Raw genomic sequence first — 24,113 nt, 5'->3', positions numbered from 1 at the left:
CCGTACCAGACCCACCAGCCACGTGTGCAGTCCGTACCAGACCCGTCAGCCACGTGTACAGTCCGTACTAGACGCGTCAGCCACGTGTACAGTCCGTACCAGACCCGTCAGCCACGTGTACAGTTCGTACCAGACCCACCAGCCACGTGTGCAGTCCGTACCAGACCCGTCAGCCACGTGTACAGTGCGTACTAGACGCGTCAGCCACGTGTACAGTCCGTACCAGACCCATCAGCCACGTATACAGTCCGTACCAGACCCACCAGCCACGTGTACAGTCCGTACCAGACCCGTCAGCCACGTGTACAGTCCGTACCAGACCCACCAGCCACGTGATCAGTCCGTACTAGACGCGTCAGCCACGTGTACAGTCCGTATCAGACCCACCAGTCACGTGTACAGTCTGTACCAGACCCACCAGCCACGTGTACAGTCCGTACCAGACCCGTCAGCCACATGTTCAGTCTGTACCAGACCCGTCAGCCACGTGTACAGTCCGTACCAGACCCACCAGCCACGTGTTCAGTCCGTACCAGACCCACCAGCCACGTGTACAGTCCGTACCAGACCCACCAGCCACGTGTACAGTCCGTACCAGACCCGTCAGCCACGTGTACAGTCCGTACCATACACGTCAGCCACGTGTACAGTCCGTACCAGACCCACCAGCACGTGTACAGGCTGTACCAGACCCACCAGCCACGTGTACAGGCCGTACCAGACCGTCAGCCACGTGTACAGTCCGTACCAGACCCGTCAGCCACGTGTACAGTCTGTACCAGACCCGTCAGCCACGTGTACAGTCCGTACCAGACCCACCAGCCACGTGTACAGTCCGTACCAGACCCACCAGCCACGTGTTCAGTCCGTACCAGACCCACCAGCCACGTGTTCAGTCCGTACGAGACCCGTCAGCCACGTGTACACTCCGTACCAGACCCGTCAGCCACGTGTACAGTCCGTATCAGACCCGTCAGCCACGTTTACAGTCCGTACCAGACCCGTCAGCCACGTGTACAGTCCGTACTAGACCCACCAGCCACGTGTACAGTCTGTACCAGACCCGTCAGCCACGTGAACAGTCCGTACCAGACCCACCAGCCACGTGTACAGTCCGTACCAGACCCGTCAGCTACGTGTACAGTCCGTACCAGACACGTCAGCCACGTGTACAGTCCGTACCAGACCCACCAGCACGTGTACAGGCCGTACCAGACCCACCAGCCACGTGTACAGGCCGTACCAGACCCGTCAGCCACGTGTACAGTCCGTACCAGACCCGTCAGCCACGTGTACAGTCTGTACCAGACCCGTCAGCCACGTGTACAGTCCGTACCAGACCCACCAGCCACGTGTACAGTCCGTACCAGACCCACCAGCCACGTGTTCAGTCCGTACCAGACCCGTCAGCCACGTGTACACTCCGTACCAGACCCGTCAGCCACGTGTACAGTCCGTACCAGACCCACCAGCCACGTGTTTAGTCCGTACCAGACCCGTCAGCCTCGTGTACAGTCCGTACTAGACGCGTCAGCCACGTGTACAGTCCGTACTAGACGCGTCAGCCACGTGTACAGTCCGTACTAGACGCGTCAGCCACGTGTACAGTCCGTACTAGACGCGTCAGCCACGTGTACAGTCCGTACCAGACCCGTCAGCCACGTGTACAATCCGTACCAGACCCACCAGCCACGTGTGCAGTCCGTACCAGACCCGTCAGCCACGTGTACAGTCCGTACTAGACGCGTCAGCCACGTGTACAGTCCGTACCAGACCCGTCAGCCACGTGTACAGTCCGTACCAGACCCACCAGCCACGTGTGCAGTCCGTACCAGACCCGTCAGCCACGTGTACAGTCCGTACCAGACCCACCAGCCACGTGATCAGTCCGTACTAGACGCGTCAGCCACGTGTACAGTCCGTACCAGACCCACCAGTCACGTGTACAGTCTGTACCAGACCCACCAGCCACGTGTACAGTCCGTACCAGACCCTTCAGCCACGTGTTCAGGCCGTACCAGACCCGTCAGCCACGTGTACAGTCCGTACCAGACCCGTCAGCCACGTGTACAGTCTGTACCAGACCCGTCAGCCACGTGTACAGTCCGTACCAGACCCACGTGTTCAGTCCGTACCAGACCCGTCAGCCACGTGTACAGTCCGTACCAGACCCGTCAGCCGCGTGTACAGTCCGTACCAAACCCGTCAGCCACGTGTACAGTCCGTACTAGACCCACCAGCCACGTGTACAGTCTGTACCAGACCCGTCAGCCACGTGTACAGTCCGTACCAGACCCACCAGCCACGTGTACAGTCCGTATCAGACCCGTCAGCCACGTGTACAGTCCGTACCAGACACGTCAGCCACGTGTACAGTCCGTACCAGACCCACCAGCACGTGTACAGGCCGTACCAGACCCACCAGCCACGTGTACAGGCCGTACCAGACCCGTCAGCCACGTGTACAGTCCGTACCAGACCCACCAGCCACGTGCAGGCCGTACCAGCCCCACCAGCCACGGGTACAGTCCGTACCAGACCCGTCAGCCACGTGTACAGTCCGTACCAGACACGTCAGCCACGTGTACAGTCCGTACCAGACCCACCAGCACGTGTACAGGCCGTACCAGACCCACCAGCCACGTGTACAGGCCGTACCAGACCCGTCAGCCACGTGTACAGTCTGTACCAGACCCACCAGCCACGTGTACAGGCCGTACCAGACCCACCAGCCACGTGTACAGTCCGTACCAGACCCACCAGCTACGTGTTCAGTCCGTACCAGACCCACCAGCCACGTGTACAGGCCGTACCAGACCCACCAGCCACGTGTACATTCCGTACCAGACCCACCAGCACGTGTAAAGGCCGTACCAGACCCACCAGCCACGTGTACAAGCCGTACCAGACCCACCAGCCACGTGTACAGTCCGTACCAGACCCACCAGCCACGTGTACAGGCCGTACCAGACCCACCAGCACGTGTACAGGCCGTACCAGACCCACCAGGCACGTGTACAGTCCATACCAGACCCACCAGCCACGTGTACAGGCCGTACCAGACCCACCAGCACGTGTACAGGACGTACCAGACCCAACAGCCACGTGTACAGGCCGTACCAGACCCACCAGCACGTGTACAGGCCGTACCAGACCCACCAGCCACGTGTACAGGCCGTACTATACCAGTAATAATTGCGGCCTCGTAGTCCCGCCGTGGTGTAGCATCTTCATGTGATCATAATTTACCTGTGGAAGTGTTACATCCTAACATTTACCAACAACAGATATAATACAACTGTAATACATGAGTATAAAGTATAATAATAATAGATTCTTACCTTTGTGGATGGTTTTATCTGGCATCGCAGCGATTAATCCTAGACAGTGAAATAATTGGTTGACAAATCTATGCTAATAGAAAAAAAACAAATTTTGCACTTTCCTCAATTTTGTCAAGTCGTTGCAACAAGTAGTGACTGCTTGTAGGTCACGCTGCGGTCTAGTACTTGCGGGTAGAGTTAGTGGCCGATGTGGGAGGCTCGGTTTGTCGGCGCCAATACCACACCAAGTTGATTCACTCTCCTGTGTAAGTGCACGAATGGCGTCTCCTCCTCCGCACGCGTCACCTCATGATGCGCTTTATATCGAGAACTGGGAGGAGGGTTTTGTTTAATTTCATAAAGCAATTTAATGTGTAATTTATTTAAAGGATTAGTTTCATATGTGACGGTAACGCGTTGGTGTTCGGCTGTTTCAAAAGCTAGGGGTATGGCCTCGTCGCATAAAGAAACAAAAAGAGAAAATCTGGAACTTCCGTCTGTGGTAAGGTAATGGGAAGACACACAAAACACAAGTAAATTTAACAATGAAATTTTTATTACGTTAGAAAAGCAAAACATGAATAAAATTGGACATAAAAATTGTAACATAAAATCAATCAATCAAAATAATAAGAATAATCACTGGCAAAATGAAAAGGTACGTTAAGACAAGTGAATAATAACAAGTGAATAATATACAAGGAGATATATGAGTGCAGGAATATTGGCTTTAAGCTGCCACCTCTCTTAGTACACGTAAGCCAGGGCTTAGTCTACCAATGAGACGTGTTAACTTGTGGAAAGCACGGGATATTCTGAGGTCTGTAGGTTGTGGTGGCCCAGACGTCAGCTAGTGTGGCGGGTGGAGGAAGCAGGTGCGACAGGCACCAGCCAATCAGCGAAGAGCAGGCGACGGACAAGTAGTTTGCTGGTTTGAGTGGCGGAGGTGGAGCAGGTGTTCCCCGTGCGAATACGTTTGCTCTCTGGGCAAACCTTGGTGTTGTACTTGTTGGATATATCTTCTATATTAGTTGTTATTGTTGTTATTAGTTGTATAGGGACGTACTTAGGAGGGAAGAGCAGGCTCAATCTCTTGAAGGAGATTATCGTCACAACTCTCCCCCGAAGCCTGCGGTTCTGGAAGAAGTACGTCGTTACGTGGTGGAGTAATAGGTGGAGTCGCTTCTACTTCATAAACTCTGGAGAGAGCATCGGCTAAGATGTTGTCAGAACCTTGGTATAGCGGGTCTCCAGGTTGAATTTCTGCAGTTATCAAGCCCATAGTAGAAGACGTTGAGATGAGAAGTGGGCGTGCTGCAGGAGGTGTAGGGTGATGTGGTTCGTGTTGATGGTAGACCGAGCACTTTTCAGGTGTGGAGCAAAGTGCTGGAGCTTCAGGATGATGAAGAGTAGCTCCTTGCCAATTGTTCCGTAGTTCCTTGTAGCAGTAGTCGCTGACGGGTGTATTCTCCTCGCCTCGTTGCTGCATCACGACACCACCAACGCCGGTACCACTGGTGTCGACATGGAGGATGAAGGGCTTATCTGACGAGGTGAGAGTGGAATTAGAATATGGCAAAGGAGCACTATTATGGCCCTGAAAATGGTTGGGAATATCAGTATGGATTTTTGAATTAGAAAGCGCTGACTCCTTGTCAGTGCTTTCGGGAGGAGAAGCTGGGAAGGTCTCACTGTGGATCTAGGGTTCTGTAAAGGTGGAATAGTTTAACATGACAGTGGGAGGAGTACCATTATATAGCTTCAGGAGGTTGACGTGGCACAGCTGGGTCTTCCGCCGCCTATCTGGAGTCTCTAGAACGTAGTTATGGTTGTTTCGGCACTCCTTGATGCGGTAGGATCCTGAAAACCTGTTTTGTAAAGGAGAACCTGGGATAGGGAAGTATGCTAGCACGAAGTCTCCCGGCTTGAATTTTCTTACTTTGCTGGTCTGGTCATAATGAGTCTTCATCCTCTCCTGTGCTTTCAATAGATTATCATGGGCAAAACTGTGGACTCTCTCTAGAATGTGTTGAAGGTTTTGAAGAAACTGGGGCACATTCTGATGCTCACTGAAAGTGGCATCTCGTAGAGAGTCTTTGAAAGCCTTCAGGGGAGTACGGCACTTACGGCCGTAGAGCATCTCATAAGGAGATACTCCTAGGGACTCAATGGGAAGACTTCTATATATGCACATTATCAAATCAATTTGCTTATCCCAATCCTTAGAGGATTCACTACAAAACTTTTTCAGGAGTGCTTTGGTAGTCTGATGACTACGCTCAAGAGAACCCTGTGAAGCAGGATGATAGGGGCTGGACAATACCTGTTTGATGTTGAACTCCTCCAGTGTCCTTTTGAAGAGATCACTGGTGAAGTTGGTACCACAGTCGCTCTGAATCTCCCTGGGAAATCCATATTGAGTGAAGATCTTCAATAAATGCTTTACAACCGTAGCAGCCGTGATGTTCTTCACTGGAACTGCTATGGGAAATCTGGTGGTATGACACAGGATGGTTAAGATATAGGCGTTACCTGAACTGGTCCGAGGTAAAGGACCAACACAGTCTATAATAAGTCTGTGGAAAGGTTCCGCAGGTACCTGTATGGGAATCAGTGGCGCTCTGGGAATAGAGATGTTCGGTTTACCTGCCATCTGACATGTATGACACTGTTTTACGTACTGTTTGACGCTATTTACCATACCTGGCCAGTAGTAGTCTTGTCGAATTCCATGGTAAGTCTTGTTGAATCCGTAGTGGGAGAGTGCTCCGTGGGCCAGGTGTAGAATAGTGGGCCGCAGGCTGGCAGGAATCACAAGTTGTTCGATGTTGGCCCAATCGTCCTCCTCCTTCAGTTTACTGGGTCTATATCTGCGGTAGAGCAAGTCGTTCTCTAGGAAGAACCCAGGAATACTGTCGGGTTGAGTCTCAGCCTGGAAAAACAATGGTGTTAAGGTAAGATCTTCCCTCTGCAACTTACGGAACTCCAACTTGGTCAGATTCGGGGGTAGTTTCTGAGGGTCTTGAGGGACAGCGGTAGCAGTAGAGTCAGCTAGCTGTGGACGTGTGGTCACTAGAACCGGAGGAGAAACTTCATCACTCTCTTGAACCTTTGCTGGAACATACTCGAATATAGGGTTAATTGGCACAGAGGTACACACCTGGGGTTTGTCCATGACGATCAGGTTGGTCGGTTGCAGGTCTTCTGCCAAGTCGTTGCCTAGGAGAAGTTGCACTCCTGGCATGGGAAAAGGCTTTTCCCTGACGGCGACTTGGACTTCTCCGTTCACGAAGGGACAATCCAGGTGGACTCTGGCGAGAGGATAAGGAGTGGTAGCAGTGAGGTCAGTGATGAAGACAGTTTCTCCGGTGTAGGCAATGTTGGGCACAGCCGACTTCAAGATGATCGATTGAAGAGCCGCTGTGTCCCTTAAGATCTTCAATTTGAAACGTCCCTTCGGATTTGAACCGTTGGCAGAGACAGTTCCAGTATACAGGTGGTTACTGAAAAGAGAAAGATCATTAACCTGAACACCAACATTCATCACAGGCTTACCGGACTTAGGAGGAGTTGGTTTGGGTTTCTGTGTGTCAGTGGTTCCTTTGTATTGAGACTTACCACACTTGTCTATGGTATGTCCATAGAGTCTACAATACTTGCAGTACAATTGCGAGCCAGCTTGATCGGTACTCACTTTCTCGTAACTGTACCACGACTTCTTACTGGAGGATGGTTTGGGTGTCAGCCGGTGGATGAGGCTGTAAGTGTCAGCCGACTTAGCACACTTCAGGTAGTCGGTTTCGTCTTTATCTGCTAAATATAGACGGACAGGAGGCGGCACACGCCTCAAGAATTCTTCAACTAGCATCAGGTTGACGAGTTCTGTAAAAGTAGAGACATGTGCTGCTTCCAGCCATTTCATAAAATATCTCCGTTTTGTGTTAGCAAACTCGAGGAAGGTAGTGGTACTTGCCTTCAGGTGGTCACGGAATTTCCTTCGATAACTTTCTGTGGAGAGAAGGTAGGCGTCCAACACTGCTTGTTTCAGAGTCTGGTAGTCATTCCCAGACGCCAAAGTACTGAGTGTGACTGCAGCTCTACCTGTAAGATGGACTCTGAGAAGTGTGGCCCATTGGTCGGCAGGCTAACGAAGTTGATTAGCAAGGGTTTCAAAGGTGGTAAAAAAACACGTCAACTTCTGCTTCTACAAAGGATGGTATTAACTTACTTGCATGTGATATATTAAAACTGACGGGAAGATTGGCAGTAGCTTGCTGGCGTTGAGCGAGGTGTGAAGTTTCCAACGTGAATTCTCGTTGACGACACTCTAGAGCCAGAGTCACTTGTTGCTTGTCATGTTCGCGTTGCATCTCCAACTCGCGTTGTTTTGTTTCAAGCTGTATTCGTTCACGTTCACGGAGTAACGCAATCTCACGTTCTTGTTCTTCTCTTCGTATGGCAGCTGCTCGTTCTTGTTGTTCGAGGGCTTCCCTTTGCTGCTCGCGTTCAATCTTGGCCAGTTCTATTTTGAGTTTCATCGTCGCCAAATCAGTTTTATCTGCAATATAGTAAGTTTCATGAGTTTCAGAGTCTATCTTACCTTGTTCTAAATAGTGATCCAGCAACAGGTTGTGTATGTCATTTTTGTTGGCTTGGTAGGGAACTTCTAGTTGATACTCATGTGCAAGAGTTTGTAATTCAGTCCTCTTGGCACGACTTAAAGTCCCTATTTCACCTGCTGGATCTGCACGGAAAGCTTGGAGACGAAACATGGTGAAATTAGCAAATAAATGTACAACGAATATACCGTTATTATATAGTGAATGTCAGAAACAGGACAACGTGGCAACTGGTACCTATCCTGTGGAATCTTTAACAAATAAAGTTAAATATAAGATGTTAAATGATTAGTTTAAATCAAGGTCGCAGGAAATCTTGTACCCGGTACTCATGTAAGAGGATAAGGGCAAGAAAATCCTACTAAACAAGTGAAACTGAGTTTCGAAAACAAATGAAACAGTTAATTGCCTCAAAAGTAAAATTGGTAGTCCAAGGATGTAGGCATACCTTGCCGAGTCTCTATAGGACATAAGCAAGTCTTTCCTACTGAAATTAATATGATACTTACAGAATTAGCGAACTTTTGTGCTCTGAAAAAGTAAGCTAATTCCCTACCGTTGTATGTATCATCATCTCTGACTGACGTGTAGGGGTGCGAGGTGTCAACTGGTGACGAGAACTGCTGCTGAGGTCCCAATTCAGCAACTAAAGTTCGAGCTAGAGGAACTTTGGCCCTCTTTGTCCTCCTACAGTCAGATTGCAGAAGATTAGGTGCACTTGACCCGGAGGCAGACCACAGTACCAGGGTACCAATATGATGATCTGTCGAAAATATGAGAAATATCCAAGGGACAAAAGATGGTAAACACGAGTAATAACACGGAGGGAGAGATGACCAATTAAGAGTATGACTGAGGCCTACAGTCACCACGTAATCCAAAGTTGTCTCACCTTCACCATATGCTACTCTCGTAATGCACAATACACACCCACCGCACCATATAAATATGAAAAATAGTAAAAGTTACGTTACCAAAGTTAAATACGCTTACCATTAATTACTACTTGGCACCAGTACCTGAGTGAAGCTCCTAGGACAGGCCCCCACTTAATATGTGACGGTAACGCGTTGGTGTTCGGCTGTTTCAAAAGCTAGGGGTATGGCCTCGTCACATAAAGAAACAAAAAGAGAAAATCTGGAACTTCCGTCTGTGGTAAGGTAATGGGAAGACACACAAAACACAAGTAAATTTAACAATGACATTTTAATTACGTTAGAAAAGCAAAACATGAATAAAATTGGACATAAAAATTGTATCAAAATCAATCAATCAAAATAATAAGAATAATCACTGGCAAAATGAAAAGTTACGTTAAGACAAGTGAATAATATACAAGGAGATATATGAGTGCAGGAATATTGGCTTTAAGCTGCCACCTCTCTTAGTACACGTAAGCCAGGGCTTACGTGTACCAATGAGACGTGTTAACTTGTGGAAAGCATGGGATATTCTGAGGTCTGTAGGTTGTGGTGGCCCAGACGTCAGCTAGTGTGGCGGGTGGAGGAAGCAGGTGCGACAGGCACCAGCCAATCAGCGAAGAGCAGGCAACGGACAAGTAGTTTGCTGGTTTGAGTGGCGGAGGTGGAGCAGGTGTTCCCGGTGCGAATACGTTTGCTCTCTGGGCAAACCTTGGTGTTGTACTTGTTGGATATATCTTCTATATTAGTTGTTATTGTTGTTATTAGTTGTATAGGGACGTACTTAGGAGGGAAGAGCAGGCTCAATCTCTCTTGAAGGAGATTATCGTCACATACTATTCCTAGTCCTGAGACTGGTGATTTTTATATTAAATTAGCTAGAAACGTTTAGAGATCGAGATGTAGACGACTCAGGATATATTAATCCAGTTTCCTGGAACAAAGTTGTCATTTTCGTCATCTCTTTCATGACTAACTAAAACATTTTATTCATACTTAAACTGATACAAACCAACATTTATTAAAATTTATGAATGATATAGGAATTTCCCACATATCTTCATACTGATCTAGTGTCTTAACACTGACTGGCCCCTGACAGGGAGAAGAGCGTGTGATCCTGTCCAGGTGAGTCTGGTTAAACAATGACTATAAGAACTATTGAAGGGCAGACTCTATATTTATATTACTCTTTAGTAAGGTCGGGTATTAGTACTCGTACTCTGATACAAGTACTCGTACTCTGATACAAGTATGTCGTGTGGCTCGTGTCCACACGACATAAGAGCCCGTCCCCCTACAATACAATATCCGTTAAACAGAACCGAGGAATAAGCAGCATGCATACGTCACGAGAGGTTGTTAACTTAGTTCTGGCTCAACGTATACGAAATACACAACATTAGTGTAGAGTTAAATCCCTCCATCAATGTTCAAGAACCTGAGTAAGTTCTCGATCATCCAGTACATAAGCGAAACATTATAGGTTTACTCATCTACAAACTTGTGATGATTCACCGTGAACAAGGAGAACGACATTTGTCTAAGACTGTGACATTGTGCAGGTTGAGGGTGGACCAGGAGAGGTGTACGAGCAGCTGCTGGGTGTGATCAGCCTGTGTGACGACACCGAGCAGGCAGGTCAGCTGCTGTGGTCAGGAGCGTCCCTGGAGCCCCTGGGATGCTGGAGCGTCTCCTCGCTGTGTCTGGCCGTCACGAGTACCCGGTGCAGGATCACCACCCTCCTGCTGGCAGCTGGAGCCCCGCTCACCACCACCTCCCACGGCCTCAACCTGCTGACACTAGCCTGGTGCTCCCCCGACGTCGCTCTCCGTCTTCAGGTCACCATCACGCGGGTGAGTGTCCACCATACACCAGTTGGTATAGTGTCCACCATACACCAGTTGGTATAGTGTCCACCATACACAAGTTGGTATAGTGTCCACCTTACACCAGTTGGAATAGTGACCACCATACACAAGTTGGTATAGTGACCACCATACACCAGTTGGTATAGTGTTCACCATACACCAGTTGGTATAGTGTCCACCATACACCACTTGGTATAGTGTCCACCATACACCAGTTGGTATAGTGTCCACCATACACCAGTTGGTATAGTGTCCACCATACACCACTTGGTATAGTGTCCACCATACACCAGTTGGTATAGTGTCCACCATACACCAGTTGGTATAGTGTCCACCATACACCAGTTGGTATAGTGACCACCATACACAAGTTGGTATAGTGTCCACCTTACACCAGTTGGTATAGTGTCCTCCATACACCAGTTGGTATAGTGTCCACCATACACCAGTTGGTATAGTGTCCACCATACACCAGTTGGTATAGTGTCCACCATACACCAGTTGGTATAGTGTCCACCTTACACCAGTTGGTATAGTGTCCTCCATACACCAGTTGGTATAGTGTCCACCATACACCAGTTGGTATAGTGTCCACCATACACCAGTTGGTATAGTGTCCTCCATACACCAGTTGGTATAGTGTCCTCCATACACCAGTTGGTATAGTGTCCACCATACACCAGTTGGTATAGTGTCCACCATACACCAGTTGGTATAGTGTCCACCATACACCAGTTGGTATAGTGTCCACCATACACCAGTTGGTATAGTGTCCACCATACACCAGATGGTATAGTGTCCACCATACACCAGTTGGTATAGTGTCCACCATACACCAGTTGGTATAGTGTCCACCATACACCAGATGGTATAGTGTCCACCATACACCAGATGGTATAGTGTCCACCATACACCAGTTGGTATAGTGTCCACCATACACCAGTTGGTATAGTGTCCACCATACACCAGATGGTATAGTGTCCACCATACACCAGATGGTATAGTGTCCACCATACACCAGATGGTATAGTGTCCATCATACACCAGTTGCTATAGTGTCCACCATACACCAGTTGGTATAGTGTCCTCCATACACCAGTTGGTATAGTGTCCTCCATACACGAGTTGGTATAGTGTCCACCTTACACCAGTTGGTATAGTGACCACCATACACCAGTTGGTATAGTGTCCACCATACACCAGTTGGTATAGTGTCCACCATACACCAGTTGGTATAGTGACCACCATACACCAGTTGGTATAGTGTCCACCATACACCAGTTGGTATAGTGTCCTCCATACACCAGATGGTATAGTGTCCACCATACACCAGTTGGTATAGTGACCACCATACACCAGTTGGTATAGTGTTCACCATACACCAGATTGTATAGTGTCCACCATACACCAGTTGGTATAGTGTCTGCCTTACACCAGTTGGTATAGTGTCCTCCATACAGGATTTGGTATAGTGTCCACCATACACCAGTTGGTATAGTGTCCACCATACACCAGTTGGTATAGTGTCCACCATACACCAGTTGGTATAGTGTCCACCATACACCAGTTGGTATAGTGTCTGCCTTACACCAGTTGGTACAGTGTCCTCCATACACGAGTTGGTATAGTGTCCACCATACACCAGTTGGTATAGTGTCCACCATACACCAGTTGGTATAGTCTCCACCATACACCAGTTGGTATAGTGTCCACCATACACCAGTTGGTATAGTCTCCACCATACACCAGATGGTATAGTGTCCACCATACACCAGTTGGTATAGTGTCCTCCATACACCAGTTGGTATAGTGTCCACCATACACCAGTTGCTATAGTGTCCACCATACACCAGTTGGTATAGTGTCCTCCATACACGAGTTGGTATAGTGTCCACCATACACCAGTTGGTATAGTGTCCACCATACACCAGTTGGTATAGTGTCCTCCACACACCAGTTGGTATAGTGTCCTCCATACACGAGTTGGTATAGTGTCCACCTTACACCAGTTGGTATAGTGTCCTCCATACACCAGTTGGTATAGTGTCCACCATACACCAGTTGGTATAGTGTCCACCATACACCAGTTGGTATAGTGTCCTCCATACACCAGTTGGTATAGTGTCCTCCATACACGAGTTGGTATAGTGTCCACCTTACACCAGTTGGTATAGTGTCCTCCATACACCAGTTGGTATAGTGTCCACCATTCACCAGTTGGTATAGTGTCCACCATACACCAGTTGGTATAGTGTCCACCATACACCAGTTGGTATAGTGTCTGCCTTACACCAGTTGGTATAGTGTCCACCATACACCAGTTGGTATAGTGTCTGCCTTACACCAGTTGGTATAGTGTCCACCATACACCAGTTGGTATAGTGTCCACCATACACCAGTTTGTATAGTGTCCTCCATACACCAGTTGGTATAGTGTCCTCCATACACCAGTTGGGATAGTGTCCTCCATACACCAGTTGGTATAGTGTCCACCATACACCAGTTGGTATAGTGTCCACCATACACCAGTTGGTATAGTGTCCACCATACACCAGTTGGTATAGTGTCCACCATACACCAGTTGGTATAGTGTCCTCCATACACCAGTTGGTATATTGTCCACCATACACCAGTTGGTATAGTGTCCACCATACACCAGTTGGTATAGTGTCCACCATACACCAGTTGGTATAGTGTCTGCCTTACACCAGTTGGTATAGTGTCCACCATACACCAGTTGGTATAGTGTCTGCCTTACACCAGTTGGTATAGTGTCCACCATACACCAGTTGGTATAGTGTCCACCATATACCAGTTGGTATAGTGTCCACCATATACCAGTTGGTATAGTCTCCACCATACACCAGATGGTATAGTGTCCACCATACACCAGTTGGTATAGTGTCCTCCATACACCAGTTGGTATAGTGTCCTCCATACACCAGTTGGTATAGTGTCCTCCATACACCAGTTGGTATAGTGTCCACCATACACCAGTTGGTATAGTGTCCACCATACACCAGTTGGTATAGTGTCCACCATACACCAGTTGGTATAGTGTCCACCATACACCAGTTGGTATAGTGTCCTCCATACACCAGTTGGTATATTGTCCACCATACACCAGTTGGTATAGTGTCCACCATACACCAGTTGGTATAGTGTCTACCATACACCAGTTGGTATAGTGTCCACCATACACCAGTTGGTATAGTGACCACCATACACCAGTTGGTATAGTGTCCACCATACACCAGTTGGTATAGTGTCTGCCTTACACCAGTTGGTATAGTGTCCACCATGCACCAGTTGGTATAGTGTCCACCATACACCAGTTGGTATAGTGTCCTCCATACACCAGTTGGTATAGTGTCCTCCATACACCAGTTGGTATAGTGTCTGCCTTACACCAGTTGGTATAGTGTCCACCATACACCAGTTGGTATAGTGTCCACCATACACCAGTTGGTATAGTGTCTGCCTTACACCAGTTGGTATAGTGTCCTCCATACACCAGTTGGTATCGTGTCCACCATACACCAGTTGGTATAGTGTCCACCATATACCAGTTGGTATAGTGTCCACCATACACCATTTAGTATAGTGTCCACCATACACCAGTTGGTATAGTGTCTGCCTTACACCAGTTGGTATTGTGTCCTCCATACACCAGTTGCTATAGTGTCCACCATACACCTGTTGGTATAGTGCCCACCATACACCAGTTGGTATAGTGTCAGTAGTGAAATATGTGACTACGGCGACGCGCACCAGCTGCCCCAGGTGGCACTCTTGAGTGCCATCTGAGCAGGTGAGGCGCGACGTCGTAGTCGCAGCTCGTCGTCGTCGTCACACAGGGTTTTGGGGGATTTTCCCGGAAGTTTTGGCGCGTTTCGGACGCGTGTGAGCGTCCGGTGTTTGGGTATGTGGTCAGGAAAGAGGGGAGGTCATGTTGTTGGGTGCCAGGTGGCGCGCGACGTCGTAGTCGCAGCGCGTCGTCGTCGTCACATAGGGTTTTTGGGGAATTTCCCGGATGTTATGACGCGTGGCATCCGGCCAGACGTCACTTGAGAGAGTGTCATGTTGGGGTTGGAAGCTAAGTGGTTGGTAAGCAGTCATGTAGGGAGGAGGGGGAAGAGGAGGAGTGTAGGTTATGTTGTGAAGGGAGGGGGGAGCCCCAATACCTGAGAGGATATCAATGACGTCCATTAGTTCTCCCCCTACATGGGCAGGAAGTGTTGAGGGGAGCGTGAGAGACCAGTGTCTTAAGAATGGAGGGGGAGAAGGAGGGGAAAGGGAGGTAACAGCTGGCAGTGGGTTTGTGTGTGTGAAAGTAGTCATTATTTTTTCTTAAAGAATGACAGTTTTATGTACCCTCTCTGCTTCCAGAGCGCTAAGGATATGTGGGCTATACCTACCACGTAGCTATGACGAGTGACACCACATGTCCACACGGGTTTCCTCTTCAAAGGCTGAGGTCTAACTGTTGCGAATGTCATCATCAACCTCTAACATAGTCAGTCATTACCCTCCCCCCCCCTCCATCCACATAGCAGGACATACCCACATACCATCACCACCACCACACTGCTGGGAGTGACAGCAATATGGCATACCATACTCTCTCATGACACAGCTCTCACCAGCACAGCATTGAGTGTGGCAATGTTCTTTCTCAAAGGTGAGCCATGAGCGCAACATACAAATTCCAAAATGCAGTCCTGGGAGTTTGACACACGTTGATTAACAAGCTATCTGATTATTTATACAGCTTCTCTCTCTCTACATTATATGCGGGTTACATAGTGTGTCAAGAACTCTCTCTCTCTATGTCTCTCTCTCTCTCTCTGTGTCTTTCTGTCTCTCTGTCTCTCTCTGTCTCTGTCTCTATCTCTCTCTCTCTCTCTCTCTCTGTCTCTGTCTCTGTCTCTGTCTCTCTCTGTCTCTGTCTCAATCTCTCTCTCTGTCTCTGTCTCTGTCTCTGTCTCTCTCTGTCTCTCTCTCTCTCTCTATTTCTCTCTGTCTCTCTGTCTCTGTCTCTCTCTGTCTCTCTCTCTATGTCTCTCTCTCTGTCTCTCTCTCTCTCTCTCACTCTCTGTCTGTCTCTCTCTCTCTCTCTCTCTCTCTCTCTCTCTCTCTCTCTCTCTCTCTCTCTCTCTCTCTCTCTCTCTCTCTCTCTCTCTCTCTCTCTCTCTCTCTCTCTCTCTCTCTCTCTCTCTCTCTCTCTCTCTCTCTCTCTCTCTCACTCTCTCACTCGCTCTCTCTCACCCTTTCTAAAGTCCACCACACGACCCTTCACTTAGTAAACTCAGTCAAAGTCAGTAGGTTAGCGTTTACTAAAAGAGAGAAACATTTCACATCGTCACGGAGACGCGATCTCTACCTACAAATTGTTCTTGTTAACTGTGATCACAACATCTGCTGGCCAAATAAATATCATTGAAATGTATGCATGCTTACTCAATCTCCATCACCTCTTAGTCCTACATCCATAGCAAGACTCCTGAATGAATGAACCGGCAGCCCCTCTCGCTGCAGTCTCACCTTCGTGATGGTTTGAGGTGTATTGAGATGGAGGATGTAATGGCTCGGCCTTACCCTCTCCCCGTCCACCCCCACTTACCCTTACCCCTACCACCCCCCTCCATGGCCAAACCATCACTGCCCCCATTCCCAGACCGGATGTTATGTTCTAAGCTTTAGTATCACCATTCTTTGCTCAAATAGTATTTTTTTAAGAATACCCAGTCATAAGCTGGTCTTCAATCTTATTATTAAAACAAATCATAATTTGCTGTTCTCTCTCTCTGTCTCTCTGTCTCTCAGTCTCTCAGTCTCTCAGTCTCTCTCTCTCCAGATCATTTAGTAGTTGGGGAAAGTAACATCATTTCCTTTCTCCTGCTGCCGCTGTTCACGTATCTTTCTCCATCAAGGCTGTCTCTCTTAAGACCTACGTCATCCAATGTAAACACCAATCGATGAGAATAAGACCGGTGAGTCGATAGTGAAATAGGTCTGGGTTAAGTCTATTTTTCAGTTCTTGTATCACAGTCAATGTAGCGTAATGGGAAACCAGTCTTTCTACTGCCTACATAAATAGCGTTTGAAAATGTATGCAAGTCTAGACAAACTCCTATAGCCCTTACATTCTAACACAAATAAAATATTAGCACACGATTGCATCGCATTATATCATCATTAAGTAACGTAGAGATCAACTTTCTGGCTGTTGTCCGAATATCATTATTGAAATGTGAACTCATTTAGCCAAACACAATATCTCCATTACATCTCTTAGCATATGAATATTACGGTATACCAGTTTTAACCCTCTATAACACAATGTAACGTAACGTAACGTAACGCAAATCAACTTTCTACAGACCAAATATCGTTTTTAAATGAAAGTATGACTTAGTCCATCTTCGTTACATCTCTCACCATATAGACGTATGGTGTTAGCATAATATGTGAAAAAAATAGTTGATTTCAATTCTTAGCTTGTTCTTCACATGTTCAGTGTTCATTCTTGTATTCCCTCTGTTCCTTATCATGTCTTCATATTCTCTATAAGTTCATATTCCCTGCATGTTCACTCTATTCATCAACTTTTTCTTACATGTTTTCTGTGTTCATTCCATGTTCTACAAATGTTCACAGCATGCTCAGTTCAATTCTTTTCACCTGTTTTTCTCATTTTTTTCTGTTTTCTACCATTTTCCCCGTATGTTCACTATGTTCTTTGTCAGGTTTTCATGTACATCATATGTTTTCTGAATAACTTTTATACTCAATATTCATGTTCTCAATGTTCTTAGCTTGTTCTTCACATGTTCAGTGTTCATTCTTGTATTCCCTATGTTCCTTATCATGTTTTCATATTCTCTATAAGTTCATACTCCCTGCATGCTCACTCTATTCATCAACTTTTTCTTACATGTTTTCTGCGTTCACCGTTTGTTCACTGTGTTCATTCCCCTACTTAACCTCAATTTTTTTTATGTTCTTTGTTTCTTTAAACCAATTTGTTTCTTCCATTCACTAACTAGTTCTTTGTCAAATAATATTATACGGCAATACAGTCCCCTCAACAATTTTAGTCACTCAGTTTTTATTTACAAAACTGTGTCAAAGTAATTCTCATCGTCGTCAGCTTAATAGTTCTACCAACCCGTTCTTAAACAAATCTACACTTTATTCAGTTCCAAATTTACAAAGACAATCCTTTTCTTGTAACTTCTTAACTAAAAATCTTTCGCCAATCAACTAAAACATAGTCACTTTCCTCATTTCTCAACTAAACTTATTATCCAATCAACCAAAAATAGTCAAAGGAATCTTTCCAACCCTGTTCATAACTAAACTTATTCCCTAGTCATCAGAAAAATATCCATGTTCTTCATGTTTCATTGTCATTTCATAACTAAAATTATCCATCAATCAACAGAAAAAGTCATATTCATCATCATTGTTCCTAACTAAAATTATGTTTTGTCAAGTAAGAAAAATAACCAAAGATATCTTTCATCGCTGTTCTTAACGGACATTGTACTTTGGGGAGCACAAAATAGTCTCCCTCGTCATGTTTGTCTTTTTCCTTAACTACAAGTATTCATCAGTCAAATAAAAATAGTTACTTCATCATGTTTCCCTGTCATTTCTTAACTGAAATATCACTTCTCTCATCTGAAATAGTCATGTATAATCTCTTTCCATTACTGTTCTTAACTAAAGTAGCCTTTCACTTTGCTAAAATAGTCATATTCATCATTGTTCCTAACTAAAATTATATGTCGTTAAGTAAGAAATATAGTCAAAGACACTCTTCGAGACATCAAGGACTTACTCAAAGACATCATAGTTACTCTTGTTCTCAGAAGTCATTCTCAAAGTCATCACCGATTTTCTCAGTCACCAAAGTTATTCTCTGAGTTAATAAAATACTACTCATGTTTTCAAAAGACATTCTCAAAGTCAACAAAGTTATTCAAAGAGCTAACAAAAGTTATTCTCGGAGTCACCTTCGTTCTTCAGAGAAACTTTCCAAAACATCTTTGTTCATCAAAGTTATTCTCGGAGTCATCAAAGGTAATCTCTAACTCACTTTGGTCATTAAAGTTAATTTCTATGTTATAAAAGTTTGTCTCAGAGACATCTAAGTTAATCTTAGAGTTATCAAATGTAATCTCTAACTCACTTTTGTTCATCAAAGTTGATCTCAGAGTTAACAAAGGTAATCTCTAACTCACTCTCGTTCATCAAAGTTGTTTCAAAGTCATCAAAGTTAATCTCAGAGTTATCCAAAGATATTCTCATGTCCACAAAGTTATTCCAAGAGACGTCAAAGTCAATCTCAGACATCTTCGTTCATAAAAGTTATTCTCAGAGACAACTAAAGTTATTCTCTAAGAGCTATCAAAAGTTATTCTCAGTCAAGATATGTTATTCTCTAAGTAACCTTCCGTTCATCAAAGACATTCTCTAAGCTCTCAAAGTTATTCTCTAAGACAACAAAGTCATTCTCAGTCATCAAAAGTTATTCTCAGACTCACCTTCGTTATTCAAAGAAGCCTTCTGAGACATCCTCGTTCAACAAAACTAACCTCAGAGCCATCAAAAAGTTAAATACAGTCATCAAAGTTATTCTCTAAGTAACTTTTCGTTCATCAGAGAAGCTTTCTAAGACATCTTTGTTCATCAAAGTTGATCTCTAAGACATCAATGTTGTTCTCTAAGACATCAATGTTGTTCTCTAAATCATAAAAGTTAATCTCTAAGACATCAATGTTGTTCTCTAAATCATAAAAGTTAATCTCTAAGGCACCTTCGTCTACTAGAGAAACTTTCCAATCCATCTTCGATGATCAAAGTTATTCTCAGAATCATCAAAGAGATCTCTAATTCACCTTCGTTCACCAAAAGTTGTTCTCTAAGACACATTCGTTCATCAAAGAAACTCTCCGTCCATCATGTTATTCTTCAAGTCATCTTCAGTCATAAAATTTCTCTCCAAAATGTAACTAGTTCAGCTTTTCATACCAAACCCGCGCTTCTGTTAAAATATATTTTCTTAGTCACTTTACCCTAAAACTGTTCTCAGAACTACACTGTCCAAATCCTACGTAACCTATCCTCTCCACCCAATGTTACTTAGTTAGCGCAACGTTCCTAAACCTGACTTTACCTATCCTAACTTAACTTACCTTACCTTTACCTATCGTACCTAACTTAACCTGCATAACCTAACTTACATAACTTATCTTACCTATCCTAAAGTAACCTAACTTGCTTTACCTAACTTAATCTACATTCCCAAACTGCTGTATCCTAACTTATCTAGTCCAAACCAGCCATGATCTAACTTACATAATTATTCCTGCTTGTCTTTTGTGTTTCGTCAATCATTGTCTCATATTCATTTACTCATTTCAAGGGTTAATTTCTCAAATGGACATTTTTGCATTTCAAGTGTTATTTGTTCAAGATTGTGTGTTTAACCATTTCAAAGGATTTTTGGTATATATGGGAATTTACTCGTTTCAAGGGCAAATTTCTCAGGGCAAATTTCTCAAATGGTCATTTTTGCAGATCAAGGGTTATTTGTTAAAGTTCATCAAGTTGCTCATAAGTTGTATTTATTATGTTTGTTATTATTTATTTATTCGTATTCCCCAACCTTTTAACCTAACCTTTCAGATGTAGTTTATGGTGTTTTTGACAGATTTGTTGAATATATTATCCTTTTCCCAACCTTTCAGATGTAGTTTATTGTGTTTTTTGACGTATTTGTTGAATATATTATCCTTTTCCTAACCTTTCAGATGTAGTTTATTGTGTTTTTGACGCATTTGTTGAATATATTATCCTTTTCCCAACCTTTCAGATGTAGTTTTGTTTCTCCTTTGTATATTTTTACCCAAACCCACCATCCCACTTAACCTTCTTTCCTTCTTTTACTTTGTTTTCACATATAAGTTCATTCTTTATCTTAGTAATAATAAAAATTACAATAGTAAAGAATCAGATCTACTAAGAAAAACAAGAGAGCAAGTGAGTGAGAGCATGAAACGAGGAGAAAAGAGTAAGAGAGAGGGGGGGAGGAAGAGCATGGGACCTATCTCTCTCCCTTATTCTCTCTCTTCCTCCCCCTCTCTCTCACTCATTTGCTCAAATGCTCTCTTCTTTCTCAAATTCAAGTCTTGTGCTCCCATGCTCTTCCTCCCCCCTCTCTCTTACTCTTTTCTCCTCGTTTCATGCTCTCACTCACTTGCTCTCTTGTTTTTCTTAGTAGATCTGATTCTTTACTATTGTAATTTTTATTATTACTAAGATAAAGAATGAACTTATATGTGAAAACAAAGTAAAAGAAGGAAAGAAGGTTAAGTGGGATGGTGGGTTTGGGTAAAAATATACAAAAGGAGAAACAAAACTACATCTGAAAGGTTGGGAAAAGGATAATATATTCAACAAATGCGTCAAAAACACAATAAACTACATCTGAAAGGTTAGGTTAAAAGGTTGGGGAATACGAATAAATAAATAATAACAAACATAATAAATACAACTTATGAGCAACTTGATGAACTTTAACAAATAACCCTTGATCTGCAAAAATGACCATTTGAGAAATTTGCCCTGAGAAATTTGCCCTTGAAACGAGTAAATTCCCATATATACCAAAAATCCTTTGAAATGGTTAAACACACAATCTTGAACAAATAACACTTGAAATGCAAAAATGTCCATTTGAGAAATTAACCCTTGAAATGAGTAAATGAATATGAGACAATGATTGACGAAACACAAAAGACAAGCAGGAATAATTATGTAAGTTAGATCATGGCTGGTTTGGACTAGATAAGTTAGGATACAGCAGTTTGGGAATGTAGATTAAGTTAGGTAAAGCAAGTTAGGTTACTTTAGGATAGGTAAGATAAGTTATGTAAGTTAGGTTATGCAGGTTAAGTTAGGTACGATAGGTAAAGGTAAGGTAAGTTAAGTTAGGATAGGTAAAGTCAGGTTTAGGAACGTTGCGCTAACTAAGTAACATTGGGTGGAGAGGATAGGTTACGTAGGATTTAGACAGTGTAGTTCTGAGAACAGTTTTAGGGTAAAGTGACTAAGAAAATATATTTTAACAGAAGCGCGGGTTTGGTATGAAAAGCTGAACTAGTTACATTTTGGAGAGAAATTTTATGACTGAAGATGACTTGAAGAATAACATGATGGACGGAGAGTTTCTTTGATGAACGAATGTGTCTTAGAGAACAACTTTTGGTGAACGAAGGTGAATTAGAGATCTCTTTGATGATTCTGAGAATAACTTTGAGCAACGAAGATGGATTGGAAAGTTTCTCTAGTAGACGAAGGTGCCTTAGAGATTAACTTTTATGATTTAGAGAACAACATTGATGTCTTAGAGATTAACTTTTATGATTTAGAGAACAACATTGATGTCTTAGAGAACAACATTGATGTCTTAGAGATCAACTTTGATGAACAAAGATGTCTTAGAAAGCTTCTCTGATGAACGAAAAGTTACTTAGAGAATAACTTTGATGACTGTATTTAACTTTTTGATGGCTCTGAGGTTAGTTTTGTTGGACGAGGATGTCTCAGAAGGCTTCTTTGAATAACGAAGGTGAGTCTGAGAATAACTTTTGATGACTGAGAATGACTTTGTTGTCTTAGAGAATAACTTTGAGAGCTTAGAGAATGTCTTTGATGAACGGAAGGTTACTTAGAGAATAACATATCTTGACTGAGAATAACTTTTGATAGCTCTTAGAGAATAACTTTAGTTGTCTCTGAGAATAACTTTTATGAACGAAGATGTCTGAGATTGACTTTGACGTCTCTTGGAATAACTTTGTGGACATTAAAATATCTTTGGATAACTCTGAGATTAACTTTGATGACTTTGAAACAACTTTGATGAACGAGAGTGAGTTAGAGATTACCTTTGTTAACTCTGAGATCAACTTTGATGAACAAAAGTGAGTTAGAGATTACATTTGATAACTCTAAGATTAACTTAGATGTCTCTGAGACAAACTTTTATAACATAGATATTAACTTTAATGACCAAAGTGAGTTAGAGATTACCTTTGATGACTCCGAGAATAACTTTGATGAACAAAGATGTTTTGGAAAGTTTCTCTGAAGAACGAAGGTGACTCCGAGAATAACTTTTGTTAGCTCTTTGAATAACTTTGTTGACTTTGAGAATGTCTTTTGAAAACATGAGTAGTATTTTGTTAACTCAGAGAATAACTTTGGTGACTGAGAAAATCGGTGATGACTTTGAGAATGACTTCTGAGAACAAGAGTAACTATGATGTCTTTGAGTAAGTCCTTGATGTCTCGAAGAGTGTCTTTGACTATATTTCTTACTTAACGACATATAATTTTAGTTAGGAACAATGATGAATATGACTATTTTAGCAAAGTGAAAGGCTACTTTAGTTAAGAACAGTGTTGGAAAGAGATTATACATGACTATTTCAGAAGAGAGAAGTGATATTTCAGTTAAGAAATGACAGGGAAACATGATGAAGTAACTATTTTTATTTGACTGATGAATACTTGTAGTTAAGGAAAAAGACAAACATGACGAGGGAGACTATTTTGTGCTCCCCAAAGTATAATGTCCGTTAAGAACAGCGATGAAAGATATCTTTGGTTATTTTTCTTACTTGACAAAACATAATTTTAGTTAGGAACAATGATGATGAATATGACTTTTTCTGTTGATTGATGGATAATTTTAGTTATGAAATGACAATGAAACATGAAGAACATGGATATTTTTCTGATGACTAGGGAATAAGTTTAGTTATGAACAGGGTTGGAAAGATTCCTTTGACTATTTTTGGTTGATTGGATAATAAGTTTAGTTGAGAAATGAGGAAAGTGACTATGTTTTAGTTGATTGGCGAAAGATTTTTAGTTAAGAAGTTACAAGAAAAGGATTGTCTTTGTAAATTTGGAACTGAATAAAGTGTAGATTTGTTTAAGAATGGGTTGGTAGAACTATTAAGCTGACGACGATGAGAATTACTTTGACACAGTTTTGTAAATAAAAACTGAGTGACTAAAATTGTTGAGGGGACTGTATTGCCGTATAATATTATTTGACAAAGAACTAGTTAGTGAATGGAAGAAACAAATTGGTTTAAAGAAACAAAGAACATAAAAAAAATTGAGGTTAAGTAGCGGAATGAACACAGTGAACATACGGTGAACGCAGAAAACATGTAAGAAAAAGATGATGAATAGAGTGAGCATGCAGGGAGTATGAACTTATAGAGAATATGAAAACATGATAAGGAACATAGGGAATACAAGAATGAACACTGAACATGTGAAGAACAAGCTAAG

The 24,113-nt window shown here is 43.7% G+C and overlaps 1 protein-coding gene across 2 annotated transcripts in view; it reads left to right on the top strand.

Annotated features, from left to right (window-relative positions):
* The window catches only part of LOC138351038 (serine/threonine-protein phosphatase 6 regulatory ankyrin repeat subunit C-like), a 284,005-nt gene that overhangs the window by 237,285 nt on the left and 22,607 nt on the right, over positions 1-24,113 (top strand). For both annotated transcript variants that reach the window (XM_069302580.1, XM_069302575.1), the window contains exon 4: positions 10,428-10,718. In XM_069302580.1, coding sequence (XP_069158681.1) covers positions 10,428-10,718 — 291 coding nt within the window. The remainder of the gene's footprint in view (positions 1-10,427; positions 10,719-24,113) is intronic.

Source organism: Procambarus clarkii, chromosome 5, assembly GCF_040958095.1.
Source record: "Procambarus clarkii isolate CNS0578487 chromosome 5, FALCON_Pclarkii_2.0, whole genome shotgun sequence".
NCBI lineage: Eukaryota > Metazoa > Arthropoda > Malacostraca > Decapoda > Cambaridae > Procambarus > Procambarus clarkii.
This window is presented reverse-complemented; position numbering and strand designations above follow the sequence as displayed.